Here is a 17,928-nt window from a genome sequence, read left to right on the forward strand (position 1 = left end):
TAAACATATGTGCAAAAATATTTGGAATGCAAATATCAACCGAAACAAAAATCTTAGAACAAATTAACTACTTCAAATAGTGCTGTATCGTATACAAAAGAAGCTGACATTGACATCAAAATTTACTAAAGATAACAGGATTGATCAATAATATTTCCAAACCTACCCAAGTTCAACAGAAAGAATTTATCAAGTTTTGGCAAGACTTTCTTTACTGCATTTAAGTGAATTATGGAGCATAAAAAATGCAAAAAACAAAAGAATAAAAACTGTAGGAATGAAATTCCTTCAGGACAGCAGGCTGTACTCTCTGGGATAAAAGCAGAAGCACAGAATTACATAAAGAACTAAAAATAGACTCAGTATTGGGCAAAGTATATGAATACCGAAAGAAGTGGATTGAACATATTGAAAGAATGGTAAGTTCAAGACTACCCCAAAAAATACTCTGATAGAGAAGTCACAGAAGGATATAGAAGTCAGGGACAACCAAGTAAAAAATGGAAATAGACCAGAACAGGCCACTAGGCTTCAATCCCTGAAAGGATGATGATGATAACTAAATATGAGGATAATCTTCTTGAATGTGGGTAAATATCAGAATGAGGAACTGGACAATGAGACTTATTTGTGTCTATGGTTCATTGGAAGGTTCTACTTCTACTAGAAGAATTTTTCAAGGCATTAGAAAAGGCAGCTGACACAACAAAAAAGGAAAAGCTGGTTCTTGTTGGAGATATAAAAGGAAATAGGAACTGAATACCAGACATACAGAAATGTTCTAGGAAATTTTGGAAAAAAAAATAAAGCTAATAATAATTTAAATTTTGTGTTTGTCAGGTTCGGACCCATCAAACGTGTGCAAAGATGTCTACATGTATAAGCACTAGAGAAGAACAGAGATCTGAAAGTTGTCCAACTGTCATGCACTCTGCAGACAAGAGTATACAAAAGAACATGCAGTGGGTGAGGGCTACATTTTTCTCTCATAGGGTGGTGTGAGATTGGAATAGACTGCCAGTAGATGCTGTGAGTGCAAGCAGTGTGAATGAATTCAAGAATAAGTATGATAGCCGGTGCATGTAATATGTGGCTTCCCTGACTCCCAGGAGGTCTATCTTAATAATAATAATGGTTAAGTACCTGCTGGATTTCTGCTTGGGACATGGACTAGCTACTACTAACACCAAGTTCCAAGATAAAAATGTGCATAAATTCACATGGAGACAGATTAAAGAAATAAGAAAAGCCTCATTCACTACGTTACGGTTGATAGCTATGTTTTCCCACTGGTTCAGGATACAAGAGTATACACAGAATTTGAAATAGGAAGTGATCAATATTTAGTTTTGAGGAGGATAAAATTGAACTTCATATTGAAAAAAAAGAGTGTGTACGAAAGTTTTAAAACAAATCAAACTTCAGCAGCATCATTCAGAAGTGACATGTAGACTCAAATATGCAAATATTATTCCAGAAAAAATGAAAGAGGTTGAAAACAAGATCCAAATCTTAGAGATACAGCCAAACACAGAAGAAGACACTGATTGATTCAGTCAGAGAGATATACGGTGAGGTTGTTTGCAAGGAAAGAAAATTCAGAACTCCACAGTGAGTTCAAAAATGAAAGGAAGTTCAGGGCACCACCATTTCAACTAAATAGAAGATGAAAGACTGGCATTAGTATTTCAAACACAACTGGCAAGAGCATGAACATCAAGATATAGGTAGATTGATGTAATTAGGAGCTTTAGAAGATCAAAATTTAATAAACCTGATAAAATCAGACTTCAAAGACCTGACAAATAACACAACACACACAAAACGCTACAAGACCTATAGCATTTAAAAAAAAAAAAAATGCTGTGAGTCTGTGATCAACAGCAAAGTAATCCAAACACACCTCTTGAAGAGCTGGAGAAAATCCCAGTGGAAACAGTCCCTGGGGAAAATCTCACTGGGAAGGCTGTTCGACAGAACTGAGGCAGATGGACTGAAAGATGACTGGGAGTCATAGGCAGTATACTATAGCTCAGGGGTCTTCAACCTTTCAGACAATGCGGGCCGCATTAAAAATTTCAATGAAGCCCGCGGGCCACTAAGCTATACTGCAGTATTTAGAATTGTAAGATGCTTTCCAGATTCACAAGGAACGCTGTACATTTGATACTTTACATAAAATCCTATAAAAATAAACAAACTCAGCTTTAAGAGCATAGGCAGGAGTCGGGTTCATGATAAGAAAATACAATGAATACTTGAAAAAAAATAATTTAATGAAGAAAACATTCATTTTTTACAATGACAATGGGCAACTTGGCAATGCTTTTCCTTGACCAGCTTGTTGATGTTGGAAGTCGCTATGTGCAGAGTATTCTCGAGATGTTGGTCCATAATCTGAGTTCTTGTCTTGGACTTCACATGCTTCATTCTGGAGAAGAACTGCTCACATAAGTACGTGCTTCCTAACAAAGCGCCATCTTCAAAGCATGCCGGTGGAGATTAGGGAATATGTCCTCAGAAATGTAGTCTTTATAAAATGTAAGCAAGGGCACATTGAATAATTTTCCTCTCAAAGAAGAATTGCTTTGGAGTTCAAGCAGCTCCATTTGTACTGAGTTTAGCATTTCGGCAGCACTGACACTGAATGGCATTGAAAATAAATCTAAAGAAGACTGTTGGTTACGAAAATCACTAAATCTCTCTTTGAACTCACTTTGCAACATGGCTAAGTTTGTAGGGTATTCATCAAGAGACGAACAGTTGGACTCAGCTAGAAGCTGAAAATGAGTTAAGTCTTTTTTGCGAGTTGTGCCTTCCAAAGTTTGAGTTTAGCCACAAAAGCTTTGATGTGATCAAACAGAGTGTGCACTAGTTGATCTTTGGATTGTAGCTGCGTATTTAGATCATTCATATGACCTAAATGGTTTGCATGAACTGCTGTATTTCGCTCCTTAAATCAAAGACTCTTTTAAGAACCTTCCCTCTGCTCACCCAACGCACATCACTATAATAAACCACATAGCCATGATCCGCTTCGCACTTCTGGGTCAAAAACTCTTGGAATTGATGATGATTCAATCCTCTTGCCCTAATAATGTTGACGACAGTCACAATAACTTTCATGACATTCTCAAATCCAATAGTTTTTGGGCACAAATTCTCCTGGTAGATTTATTTATTTATTTATATGGGATTTCCTCCCTTTTCTCCCCCGTCCCTATTGGGACGAATTGAGCTTCCTCATGGGGCATTAAGTATTTATGGCTGTAGATCTGTGTGTGTTCACGGGGCCGGTTTGCCTGCTTGCGGGATGAAAAACCCCAGATAAACTGGGGTAAAAACCCTGCTGTCCACGCCCAAGACCGGCTAACTTGGCTATGGCCGAGGAAGATCCTTAAGCTCCTGACGTCGGCGACAAAAATCGAACCCAGGACATTATTTCCCCAGGCATATGGTTACGAAGCGCAAAGCCACTAGGCTAACCGCACAGATCCTGGTGGATTAAACAGTGGTAATGGACGAAATCTTTTTCTTCTAGTTCCGGTTCTTCCCATAGCAGCACAACAAACCCTTCGTTCTTTCCCACCATAGCAGGGGCACCATCAGTTACCACACCCTCGAGGTTGGTTAAGGTGAGGTTGAAATGCTAGAGCGTTTTTTTGGTGGCTTCAGGAATATCAGTGCCTTTCGTCGTTCCCTTCATAGGTATGAACGCTAGCAGTTCTTCTGTCACATTGAACTGTTGATCAATGCCACGGACAAAGATAGCCAGTTGTGCTGTATCCTTCACATCTGTGCTCTCATCTAAAGCAAGTGAATATGACGTAAATTCGGATGACTGTTTTTTTAAAGTTCCTTCAATGTCTTTGGCAAGGTCTTCAAATCGTCGTGCTACAGTTACCCCAGACAAACTCATTTTTTTAAACACTTCCTTATTATTTGGGCACAGAATATCCCCAGCAGCGATGAGATATTCCTTCACAAACTCACTGTCCAAAAAGGCTTTTGATTTTTTAGCAATTTTTTCAGCTATTACATAACTTACTTTGATGCACGTTTCGCTCTCTTCCCTTTGCCTTTTAAACATACCCTGCTGGCATTTTAAATCAATTTGGAGATGGTTCACTTTGTCCACACGAAACCGCCATTGAAGGTGATTGAAATTGGATGCATTCTTTGTCTCATAGTGTCATTTTATATTGTATTCTTTTGATACTGACACTGACTCATGACAAATTAAACAAACTGGCTTACTGTCGGTCACAAAAAAGTACAAAATGGTCCACTTTTCATTAAAAACCCGACAAGAATCACTTGTTTATGGTTTTTACAAGTAGACGCCATAGTGATGGAAGATGAACCCAAAAAAATGATCCAAAATGGCTGTGTAACGGTTATTATCCACTGAATATGTCTCACACTAATGAAAAAAGTCTGGCAATATAAACCATAAGTACTAGTAATAGGCTATGGCTGACATGACAAACCTGCGTGTGCTTATACATGAATATCACGCTGTTCACGACTGACTGGCTGTGGATAAGATCCTCTTGTATTTATATGAAAATAATGAAGTATTGAGAACCTTCGAGATGTATCTAGAAGGCACTAGACAGCGCACTCGAATGAACTACTGCTTCACCCATCTGACTCTAACATGTTCTAACATCTACCTGCGATGTTAGTACTAGTACTTAAGTACCGCTTGGCGCTGGTAGATGGCTAAAGAAGCATCTATTTAATATTTATTTTTATAGGATTTTATGTAAAGTATCAAATGCACAGCATTCCTTGTGAATCTGGAAAGCATCTTACAATTCTAAATACCGCAGTATAGCTTAGTGGCCAGCGGGCTTCACTGAAATTAATTTTTTATTTAATCGCGTTTTAATGTTAAGTAGTTATTTTTTCAAAATGGCCAGCGGGCCATGGCAAAGAGCTCCGTGGGCCACAGGCCATGCATTGAAGACCCCTGCTTTGCTGATGCTCAAGCTATAGTATGCTAACCAGGAATGGGAGGCATAATAGATGCTAGTTCTGCCAAACAGCACCCACAGAAAATATCTGTAGAAGAGACACAATGTAGAAACCTACCACCAATGATAGAGATGCCAAAGAATCTGTGAGAGAGAGAGTGTCAGTCAATTAAACTGCTTTCTGAACAGCATCATGAAATTACAGAGATTTTAGGTGCACCACCTCCAAATGTCAGTGAAGCATTCAAAGGCAGAGCAGATTTAGGACGTGTACAAAGCAAGCAACCGCACAAATGATAAGTAATGTCATGAGTGATAAAGGGAGTCAAGTTCAGGAGTCAGTCCGAGGAGAGATCTTCTTCTGACAGTGAAGTTGAGCACCATCAAAAACAATGGCAAGACAAAGGTCTTTTTTTTGGAGGAGAGAGGGGACTGTGCTTTAGAAGAACTGAAGGCAACTAGGCTGTCATAACTCCACTGAAGGATGGTGTAGAGATCTATCTTTAGGATATTTATTTGTTGATGACTGTGAAGTTTGAGATGAGTTACAAGGTTTGTTGCATGAGTATGATGAATGGAGAGTGGTAGAATCAACAAAACCCTGAACAGGGATTGAGGTCAGTGAGAGCAGGTCAATTATATATATAAGGATGAGGGTTAGTGAAATAAAAGAACCATCAGAAAAAGCTGTATCAGTAGGAAAAACTAAAGGAAAAGAACACTTTCTACCTAAGAGAAAACTGGCAATCCAACCACACAGGGAAAAAGGCAGACCATTGATATGTCAAGTGCAGCACAGGTTTCTCTAAACCTTTTCACTGGTGATGTAAACAGTGAGGTGGAAATGATGTAGGTAAGGAGATTTGCTGTGTATTAGTATTCACTGATTATTTGACGGTTCTCTGGGTGTTGAAGGTGAAGATTGAAGATCTACTCATTACTTTAGACAGCACAGAGGTGATAATATGGAAGAATATTGCTTCCAACACCTGAAAAATTATGATAATTTCCAAATTTTGATATATCATTTTGTTCCGAACAGCACTTAATTTTTTTACCAACTTTGTAGAAGAGGCATCATGCTAAACAATTTTTGCAATTTATGGGTTTAATATAATAAAAAAATATAATTTATTAAGGTAGTTTCTTCAAAATATCTTTTTTTTTTTTTTTTGACAGTTTTAGAACTAACAATAACTAACTCTGAACAGTTTCCTTATATATTTATTCATACCTTTTTTATGTCCTTCCCAGAAATTTCAGCATTTTCTAAAGCTTCATGGACAGGCTCTAGACAAAGCTGTAGAGTACCACTGATAAGAGATTCAAATCTTGCTCTAAAAGACAATTTTTGACTATTTATAAACCAGTACACCGTGAATCCGGCAGGCTTAAAAATTTCCTTAATTTAACTAGACACATGAAAGAGCAAGATCGAATATATATATATATATATATTTTTTTTTTTTTTTTGAAATTTCAAAAATATTTTATTTTTCTCATCAAATAGAGAGAAGAACCTAGAATTAAGAAAAGCTTATGGACAATAGTGATATCTTGATATGGTTCACAATGAAACAGGAAGTGATCCCCATTTAATTTTGAGCAGGGAAAAAAACAAATTTTGCATTGAAAAGAAAAATATATACAAAAGTTTTAAAAAGGCTCCAAGTCAAGCAACTTGCAAAGATGAACTGTAGACTCAAAGCAAACAGATTACTGAACCATAGATTAAAAGCAATATATATAACACATATATGCAGCCAGAGAGATATGTGGTCAAGCTGTCAACAAGAATAGGAAAATCAGAATTCCATGGTAGACTCAGGAATTTAAAGAGACAGTTCTGGAAAAAAATAATGCACAGTGAAAGTTCTTAACACGTAGGTCACCATATGTTCTGAGAGAATACAGGCAATAAAAGTAGCCAAACAAAAATCATGGGAAGACTAGTAAGAATATAAAAGATAAAGATCAGGAAGGCGGCATGTTCTGGAAGCTATTGAAAAATATTAGAAATGGAGGAAAGAGTAATGTAAAAGGAATCGGTGATGACAAAGGTGCATAAAAATGAAAGACATTCTAATAGAGTCTGAAGCAATTACTTTGATTGAAAGAGCATTAAATTAAACAAGAAGTGAGAAAATGGTAGCAGAAAATATTCAAGAGGAATGGAATCATAAGTGTGTATCAAGCTGAGGTAGAAAAGCTATTAAATGCATAAAATATGGAAAGGCAGCTCAAGCAAGTGTGAAAGATTTTTACAGTGGCTATATTGCATAATTCAGAATGATGTAGGGCACTCGTAATACCTATCTATAAAATAAGAAATAACTGAATATGAGAATTGCACAGATTTCTCAAATGAATATTCTATATAAGGTTTAACCAGCTTACCGGCCATTATGGATCAAATATGCATCCTCATATGCTTTGTATCCATCATATATTTCAATGTAATATCATTGGTATTACAATTTTAATATGCACTTCGCATCCATGATAATCTTGACATCTATAGACATCTTGGCAGGTAGCGTGGTTAATGAATAAGGAATATTCATGTAAAGATTTAATACAGTGAAAATAGTTCAAAGAAAGAATTAAAAGTTTAATGGCTTGACATTTCTTCTCAGTCACTAAGACATTTTTGGGAACAGTATGAGATAATATGCATAGACCCCAAAAAAAAAAGTAGAAGGCAAGTCTAAAATTATACTCACGTTCATAGAAACTGCAACTACATCACATATACAGTATATAGTTTTTAACAGATAAATGGTCATTTTCATTGGTATATCATTAGATATTTTGTTGTATTGCATCATTTATCATTCCCATGGGTTTCTGTATAATGTAATAGTTGCTGCTATTGCATTAAAAATTTTTAAACTATATACAGACAGCAAGGGAAGCCCTTAGTTTTCACATTTTCTTGCTGAGATCACTATGGCTGATTAAGTGCAGCTAACATTTTACAGAGAACTTGTGATTCAAGCTTTGAATAGAGAAGGCTGTTCCTCTCATGAAATAACTAAAAGGGTGTCCTGTAGTCAATCTACTATGGTACAGCTGCTGTCAAAAGTGAAGTAAACTGGATCTGCTGAAAGGACGAAGGGGATGGGAAGAAAGCCACTGCCTACATCATGCCAAGATCAAGTTCTAAAGTAGATCTACTTCAAAAATCTCTGTGTGTCGTCCAGAGAGCTGAAATGAGACTGGGAAGAACAAATAGGAGTTGTGGCAGAAGACGACTCATTTGACAGAGTGATAGCCAGGAACCCTAAAAAGAAGCCTTTTTAACTGAGCCAATCTCATTTTTTTGGTTAACAAGGCTTCTTTTTAGGGTTCCTGGCTATCACTCTGTCAAATGAGTCATCTTCTGCCACAACTCCCATTTGTTCTTCCCAATCTCATTTCAGTTCTCTGGATGACACACAGAGATTTTTGAAGTAGATCTACTTTAGAACTTGATCTTGGCAATAATACAATAGAGAATGTCCAATGTACTCTTGATCAGTAGAAAAGAACAATTTTTATTGCTCTTTTCTATTGCTCTTATTGAAGATGATCAGGGTAAAAATTCAACAGTCAAATTCTCAGCCAGTCAGATGATCTGGGGCTACATGTCGTGTCATAGTGTTGGTTGCTTTCATTTCACAAAAGGTTCAGTGAATACACAAGTGTATCAGAAAATTTTAGAAGAATCGCTGGCCTGGTTGGCAGAATGGTTAGTGTATTCACTCTCCAGCCAAAAGGCTGCAGGTTCGAATCCCACCATAGGCATGGATGTTTGTGATTGTTTGTGAAAATACTAGTGGTGGTGGTTGGCAGTAGATGGCATTGGTGTAGTTGCGGTTTGTTGTAGTTGGTGGATCGAGTGGTGGAGACTGAGAGCTGTAGAGTAGGAGTCCTCCCTCAATGAGTCTTTGGAGGTGTCACATAATAACAATTGCTGTCTACTATCAGAGACCACTTTACCGTAACGAACTGCATCTTTCCAGATAACTCTGCCCCTTGTCATAGGGCAAAAAATGTAACTAATGCTTTATAATCCTAAAATGAATTGAACATCCTAATACGAATTGAGTTTAATATTTAAAAAAGTAATATAAAAATAATTAGTTTTTGTTACAAACATAACTTATTACAATGTTAATAAGTGGCACAATGAACACTCGATTCAGTGACCATGGTCAGGAAATAGCTCAGATCTCAATCCCATTGAAAATTTATTGTACCAAATGGAGACTGAAATACAGAAGAAGTCAAAAACACTTTGGGAGCTCCAAGAAGCCATTATAAAGGTATGGAACTATGAAAAATTCTTTCATTTTTTTCTTCAATGATGTTTGTGTATTTGAGTCTACAGTTCACCTTTGAAAGCTGCATAACCCTGATTCATTTTAAAACTTCCTTACACTCCCTTCTTTTCGATATGAAATTCAATTTTATCCTGCTCAAAACTAAATAGTGATCACTTCCTATTTCAAATCCTCTGTATATTCTTGTGTCCTGAAATGGTGTTTGTAATAACTAATCCATGTCCTGAACAGAAATCCAGCAGGCATTTACCATTATTATTAGCTTTGTGCTTTTCTCCAAAATTTCCCAAAACATTTCTATATGACTGGTAATCATTTTTACTCTTGTTTAGATCTCCAACAAAGACCAACTTTTCCTTTTTGTTGAGCCAGCAGCCTTCTTTAATGCCCCCTCCCTGGTAGAAGCTTCTGTTGGATCATAAGTCTTATTGTCCAGTTCCCTTTTCTGATATTTACCCACATCACTCTACCTGATATTGCCTGCCATTCAAGATTATCCTCATATTTAGTGTTGAATACTATTTCTACTCCCTCTTTTCCATGATGTTATTGCCTAAATATAACATTTTGTATTTGTCACTTAAAAAGATCTTGCCTGTTTTTGTTTTCTTTATTTCAGTCACATCTATTATGTCAATCTGGTATGTATCCAATTCTTTTGCTAGCAGAAGAATTGGATATCCTAGATGTCTGGAGTAATTAATATAGTTTTATATTTCAACTGATGCATAAAAAAATTACATAGCAGCTGAGGTGAAGCAAATTTGAAGAAGATAAATTGAAACCAGGCGCATTCCTCAGTAGGAAACTCAGCAGCTCAGAAAAGTATTAATCCAAGAGGCATTAGTTTTATTTATCCTCTTATTTATGTATATGATCAGCAAACTGAACTAAAGTCAGACCATAAGCCTCTGACATTCTTGAGTAATGTCAAGAATAAAAAAATCAAGGAATTGTCAGATTGGAGTTGGGAAGTTCAAGGGCATGGACTTGAAGTGTCCTATTTACCTGGGACACAAAATGTGGTTGCTGTCTACCTTTCTGGGGCTGATACAGATGTAAGCAAGCATGATGCTGCAAATTATATAGATCCTATTCATTATCAAGCAAGTATGATGCCATGGAACCTTTCAAGAAATTGATAAAAAAAAGGAAGAAAATCCAAAAGTGAAATAGTGAATTACTTATAGGAAGGATAAATTGGCATTAAGTAAGTTTAGAAAAGAAGAAGAAGATGATCTCGTCATATTTGAAGGCAAAAATGATTAAGAAAAGGAAAGGTAAGAAAGGAGTGGCAGAATATGGATCATATTCAGTTCTGAAAAAGATGTTTCTTGTGACATAACATTGTGGATATTAAGAATCCAAATAGGCTTGTTACAACAACTTCTGACAGGCATATTATAATGATAAGTTATTATAATAATGGCATTATGGTGTCAGGTGAACAGATGATAAAAAAATTCTAAAATTTCATCTGAAGTCTAAATTTTCATTTAGACTTCAGATGAAATTAGTCATGGAGAAGATATAGAAAATAATGATGAGCATTCCTATAAATGAAGAGCAATATTTAGTCATTATTCTCTAAGACCATCTTCCAATCATATCGGAACTTGTAAATTTTGTTAGCAAAAAAAATAAAGTAATTTTTTTTTAAATTCTTAGGATGGACTATTGTAGGATATCTGTATTATTGAAATTCAAATATCTCACAAATTAAAAATATTAAAAGGAATTAATTTACAGTTAAGAAATTTATAATAAGGCATTCTTTTATAAAAGTTGTTAATTAAACATCTGTTTTTGTGCATCACAAAAACAGATGTTTAATTAACATGTTTTGACATGTTATTTTTGTCTTTGGTTAAGATCTGAAATAAATTAATTAAAGTATGTTGTCAGAGATTAATTATAACTTTGTATGATATGTCAAATTGAAATGTTTGTGCTGGTTGTATCAAGATGTTTCGTTTTGTTGTCACTTATAAGAAGCAAGAAGTGAAAATGATTAAATAAACTTACCTCGGTGCATAAACCTTATGAAACAAAGACTTCTTATAAATACTGCTACTCTCATTCTGAAATTATAATTAAGTAACTTTTCTTGCACTATGCAAAGAACTCTACTGTTGTATCAAGCACAGCAGGAAAATAGTAATGGTGACACAACAGTGAACCAGAGCAGAAGTTGCTCTAATGCATTTCCAAGTAGGTGCAGAAGTAAAGAGAATGTTAGGGGAGATTGCCAGATGTTCAGCTGTTAGGAAGTATTTTTCTCCTTCACAGCAGGAGAATTGTGGAGTTTCCTCTATCTTCAAAATATAAAAACTGAAGAGAAATTAGAAGAACAGTTAGAAATGGAAGATTGAGAGAATATCCTTGTAAAAAGAGATAAGTGTGAAGTTTTTAGTAGTCATCAATTTATATAACATTTATTTCAGTTAAAGCTGAAAGGAATTTTATCGATTTTCAGTTCATACAGAAATGAAACCAATAAAGTTTGCCTTATTTAAGGATTCTGTCTTAAATTGTTGATGTGGCTTTAGTTATTTCTTCAAAAGCTTTTGTATAGAAGGCAAATTTGTTCAGAAGTGATAAAACTGTTAAGGTTTTTAGTAGTTTTTATTCAACGGAGCTTGCTATTACCATCATATAGAAAGCAAATTAGTTATTGAAGTGTTTTGAATGAAGACAAGACATGTTTTTTTTTTTTCTTCAGTGTTCCATGTTTTGAGATGCAAGAAGAGTTCGACTTAAGTTGCTGTAATACAGAGAACTATTTTTATGTTAGTCTTTCTCCTGGGTGAATTCAAAAAGGAATAAAAGTTTTATAGGAGAAAAGAGACTACAGTTTCAGAAGTTTTATCCATACAGGATTTGAAGAAAGTACTGTTGCTTGCATAGGTATGCTGTGTTGACTTGATTTTATTGGGTTAAAAGATGTTTGAAGACTCAATTTCTTAATGGGTAAATGATTACTGAGTTAACTGAGATGTTTATGTGAGATCATAGGATATGAATCTGAGGTGCAAGTTGAATTTATAGTTTAGTTTCAGGTGTTTTCTTATTTTAAAATTAAGAGTTAAATTACTCAGAGAGAGAGGAGGAAGAAATATACTAATAGTGCATTGATTATATTAGTGCACGAATATAATTATATTATATTCGTTTTACCTGTTTCAAAACAATCATTAACTTGCTCTTATGAAAGACATTCAGATGGACTCATGCAGAAATATGAATCATTATATTCATATTTCGGGAAGATTCTTTATATGGACTTTTTCAATCGAAGGTGAGTTAGCCAATCTCATATGGAAGTAGCAGGGTGTTTTCTCCCAGAAATTCGGGTTTTTCATCCCGCATACAGACAAATCAGAACACACGCAATTTACAGACAAAAAATACTAGCTGTGGTGGTGGTGGTAGGCAGTAGATGGCGGTGATTGGTAGTGGAGACGGTGAGTTGTACAATAGGTGTTCTCCCGCGATGAGTCTTCGGACTCCTTGGAGGTGTCACGAATAATAATAATAATAATAATAATATCATAAAGAACAATTTATTACTGGCAAACTCCTACTAATAAATGGATTATTAACATTTCTGGATGCCACCTGTCTGATGCTGAGACTAATGTGTTAGCTAAAGGTCATGATTTTGCTGTTGTACCTAAATCCATTTCATAGCTTTGATTTTTTTGCATAATATCGAAAGTAATCTGTGTGGTCTTTCAAGCAAAGATACTAACAAACTCTGCTTTGATGTTGCTGCTTCACTCTTAGAAGCAAATTCCCTCTGTGTAATTTATCCGCTACTGAATTCCGTAGTAGATTAATTACACAGTGTGCTGCTTTCACTAAAACAAAAGAAGCATATATCTATTTCAAAAGCAGATAAAGGAAAAGCTGCAGTGATGATGGATAAGGCCAACTATGAGAGGAAGATAGACTTCCTTTTACAGGATACCTCCAACTATCAAGAAATTAGTTACAATCGTACAAAAACACAGGTTAAACAATTAAATAAGCTCCTTGATGAAGCTGGGAGCTAAATACTCTGTATAAGTTATGCACTCATTTTGGAAGGACTGCTTGTTTATATGGTCTACCAAAAATTAATACAGGTTGTCCAATAACACCCATTGTGAATTGACTCTCCTACATATAGAATTACTAAGTTTCTTTCACATTTATTAACTGTCCATATTAGATAATTCAGATCATTCATTAAGAATTCTACACAATTTCTTGAAAAAATGGGTATTCAAATACAAGTGTGTAAGTCAGTTTTGACATTATTTCTCTATTTAGCAACAATCTATAATCTGACAGTATTAGTTTACTACAACATGATTTTCCTCCTCAGATGTGAAGATTTTTGAATTTGTTATAAATCAGGATATTTCAGCTGGAAATGCAGCTCTCTGTTTCCACCTTTGGCAAACTATTTTTTGAACCATCTTGAAGATACCTTGTTCTCATCCACTTATCCCCAACCCTTTCTTAGGTTTTGTTACGTCAATGACATTTTTGCTGTCTGGTCTCATTCTGAAAATGAACTTACCATCTGCCTAAATTGGATCAATAGCCTTCACCCATGCATTCAATTGCCCATGGAAAAAGAAAATGTGTGTTTACCATTCTGGGACATCCTTATTTGCACTGCCTCTGGTACTTTTGTCAACCAGTGTTTTGCAGAATACCTTTAATGAAAGATACATTCATCAAAAGTCTGCTTCACACCTCCCAAACACTAATATCAAGTCAGTAATTCTGAGTCATCAGGATTACTGACTAGATAACACCAGTGTTATAAAGTCATTAGTCATCAGAATTATTGACTTAATAACAGTAATCAAGTCGTTAATTAATAGAGTGCACAATGTGTGCTCCTTTCTCAAGAAAAACTATCCAATTTTAATTATTATTATTATCCAGGTCTCCATGGAGTCAAAAGACTCATCATGGGAGGTCGTTTTTAGGAAACACAAAGTTTATCATACCACTCCTTGAACTCATTGACTGTTCCCACTCCAACCACTCTCTCAGGCAATGCATTCCAAGGTTCACCCACCATCCACGCAAAGAAACCACTGCTCACCCTCTTGCGTACAGCCTCCTTTTGCAACTTCCAGGGATGGCCCCTTGTCATCGCTCCTTCCCGCAATTCCACCAAGTGAAAGATCTCTCCAATCTACCCTGTAACTGCCTTTCAACAGTTTAAAAGTCTCAATCATATCACCTCTCCTTCTATCCACCAAACTCTGCAATCCACATTTCCTCAGTCGATCCTCATAACACATATTGTACAGTCCTGAAACCATCTTTGTTATCTGCCTCTGTACCCTTTCAACAGTCAATTTATCCCCTTCAAATCCTGGGGACCAAATCTGAGAACAATAGTCTAAGTGTGGTCTGATCAGGGTCTTATACAACGGAATGATAACTCTTTTATCTCTGCAGGTCAGCGTCCTTCTCAGCATTGCAGCCATCCTCTGAGTTACCCTCACCACCTTTGCAATATGCTCCCTGAATTTCAGTTTTAAGTCAATCATTACCCCCAGATCTCGTCTCCCCTACCTCCTCCAATACAATCGAGTATGCATCCTCCCATCGATGGATCCCAAACCTCAAGACCTTACATTTTGCTGCATTGAACATTCATTTGCCCACTGTCTAGTTTATTCAAATCCTCTTGCAGGGCTGCCACATCTGCACTTAATAGAAATAAATAGTTACAACCCTCATCAAATCCATCATACTGACTCCTACATTCCAACACCTAAGGATTCTTCAACAGACTGCAGGGTTCCAATCCCTTATATTTCTGGTATATCTGAACCTACTGGTAAAATTTTGAAAAAGATTCACTTTAATCCCACATATTTTCTTATCAACAAAATTTCTCGTCTGTTACCATCTACAAAAGATAAACTGTTGCCTCTGTCTTTAGATGGTGTTTACCACATCCCTTGTTGACGTAATTTGACATACTTTGGGAAGACAAGTCCTATTCGGTGGAAAAAAAAAAAAAAAAAAAATTAATGAACATCAGTACTACAATGAATACATGAAACCTCAAAGGTCAGTATAGCTGACACTGAATACATGTCACATAAGTGTCACATGCAGTGGGATGAAGCTCTTCTTCATAGAAGCAGTTTTAAATATGAATGACTTTTCAAAGAAAGTTGTGAAGTCCTTTTACATTGGCCTAACTGGAAATGGAATGATTGCCTCTCTCTAACAAAAGTTTAAGTGATTCTCATAAATATCAAAAATAGTTTTAATATTATTTATTTTAAAATTAATATCTAGCATGTAGCAACCATTTTTAATTCGTAACCTGATTGTTGTATGTGTCTTGTATTCCTGTTCTTTCATTTGCTTGTTGTTTCCACACACTGATGATATACAGTAGTCCCCCCCCCTCCTTATCTGCAGGGGGATAGGTTCCAAGAGCCCCAATGGATGCTTGAAACTGCAAATAGTACTGAACCCTATATATATATATACTATATTTTTTCCTATACATGCAAAGCTACGATAAAGTATAATAGATTACTTTTGACCTTACCATACTAAGGATCATTAAGTCATGACCATATCGATGGTTGGAGATAGTTGAGGTTTTTTTTATAGATTACGTTTGACCTTACCATACTAAGGATCACTAAGTCATGACCATATCGATGGTTGGAGATAGTTGAGGTTTTTTTTGACGAAACCTTTTGGAAGAACATTGTAATTGGAAGTTGTTGTCTCTTTCTTTTTAACTCAGTTGTTGCAGCAGAGGTTGTAATCCTTCAGTGATTATACTAGTGACATTAATGCTGCATTCCATCTGAGAATCGTATTCCACAAGAAACACAAGTTCTTCCAATTCCTCATTCGTTAACACTTTTCAATAGCCTTCAATATGTTCTTCCACTTCTTCATCAAGCTTGTCAAGCAAATCCTTCTCCACCAACTTGTCTTGCTGTGTGAATGATTTTCATAACTTCTCCATCGATCCACAGGAAGACTTTAAAATCTTCATGACTTCACTCCATAAGTTCTTACAGCAGGCATTTACAGTTTCTGGTTTTTAATTTATCCATTGCAGCTTTGAATGATTTTCAAGCACTGCATTATATCCAGATTAGGGTCTGTATATCGATTGCTGATCAAATACCAGGCAGGTATTTGATCAAGTGGCCTTGACAAACTGAATGATGAGACTGAAGTATTGAGGTTGTATTTGGAGGTTAAAATACAACCTCGACATTTTCATGTTCATAGCAAACAGATTTAAATAAATTTAATGCCTTTTCCATCTTAATTAAGCATCATCACGCAATGTGGCCGTAACTTTTGCAAGTTGAGGTGCAACAGCAAAACTAGCACAAATTTCTTTTTCCTACTTCACAATTTTCTGGACAGAAGATTCATTTCTACTGTAGATCTTAGCAACCTCAGCATACAACTTTTTTTTTTGTTGTTTTGTTTTCCTTATGAAGTTGACAACTTTCACCTTTTCATTCAAAGGAAGCACATTACGGCTTCTCTTTGACATATCTGAAATTGTCAGCATCACTAATCTTGTGCTTCGGGGCCATTATTAAGTAAAATAAGGGTTACTTGAACATAAGCACTGCGATACCACAACAGCAGTTGACCTGATAACCAAGACAGTTACAAAGTGACCAATGGGTGGTTAGCATACACAGTACATTGCGGATACGCTGGACAATAGGATAATTCACATTCCGGGTGGGACAATGCAAGATTTAATCATGCAACTCAGAATGGCGAGCAACTTAAAACTTACGAAAGGTTTATTATTTTATTGTTATTGTTTATTTATTTTATTGTTAATACCAAACATGAAGATCAATTTCTTGATTGGAAGGCAACTTAAAGTAGAGTTATGTGGGCAAACTTCAAAATGGAGAGATGGACAATGAAAGTTATTTGTGCCTATGGTCCCACAGAAGGTTCTTCCAAGGAAAAAGTGGAGGAATTTTTTGAGTAATTAGAATAGGCAGCTGACATAAAGAAAATGGAAAAAGTTGACCTTGTTGGGGATTTGAATAGCAGAGTAGGAAATACATCCACCAAGTATAAAAGAACATTTTGGGAAAATTTGGAGAACATTGCAAAATAATAATAATGGCAAGCATTTACTGGACTTCTGCTCAGGACACGGACTAGTTATTACTAAGACCATGTTTCAACATAAAACTGTGCACAAGTTCACATGGAGAGAAGACACAAGAAATAAGAAAAGCCTCATTGACTATGTTGTAGTGTTGGATTCTGAATGAAGAGAAATTAAAATTATTAATACTCCCTTCAGGATCCAACATAATCCACCATATCAAAGGCTACATTTGTAGATATTATTTAATGTAAATCTCTTGTTATAAACTATTATTCATATAATTACCTTTGAGTTTTTTTTTATTTAATTATTTAATCTAAGATATGTATAAATAATGAAAAGAACTCTGTATAAAAATAACGTTCAGATTATTTTATTTATTCCTATATTAATAGTAGAAGGATTTGTGTTCATCTTATTTAATTGTATATTATTTGAATTGAAAAATATCCTTTTATTTTATTTCTGTATGTAAAGG

General features: G+C 35.5%; 1 protein-coding gene across 1 annotated transcript in view; it reads right to left on the bottom strand.

Moving 5' to 3' along the window:
* LOC150108847 (heat shock 70 kDa protein 14-B-like) overlaps window positions 1-17,928 on the bottom strand; it is a 210,673-nt gene that overhangs the window by 104,009 nt on the left and 88,736 nt on the right. The window contains exon 5 of the mRNA XM_090403712.1: window positions 6,214-6,316. Coding sequence (XP_090259838.1) covers window positions 6,214-6,316 — 103 coding nt within the window. The remainder of the gene's footprint in view (window positions 1-6,213; window positions 6,317-17,928) is intronic.

This window comes from Typopeltis vanoorti, chromosome 2 (assembly GCF_054136105.1).
Source record: "Typopeltis vanoorti isolate ZY-2024b chromosome 2, IOZ_Tvanoo_1.0, whole genome shotgun sequence".
In the NCBI taxonomy this organism is placed as follows: Eukaryota; Metazoa; Arthropoda; class Arachnida; order Uropygi; family Thelyphonidae; genus Typopeltis; species Typopeltis vanoorti.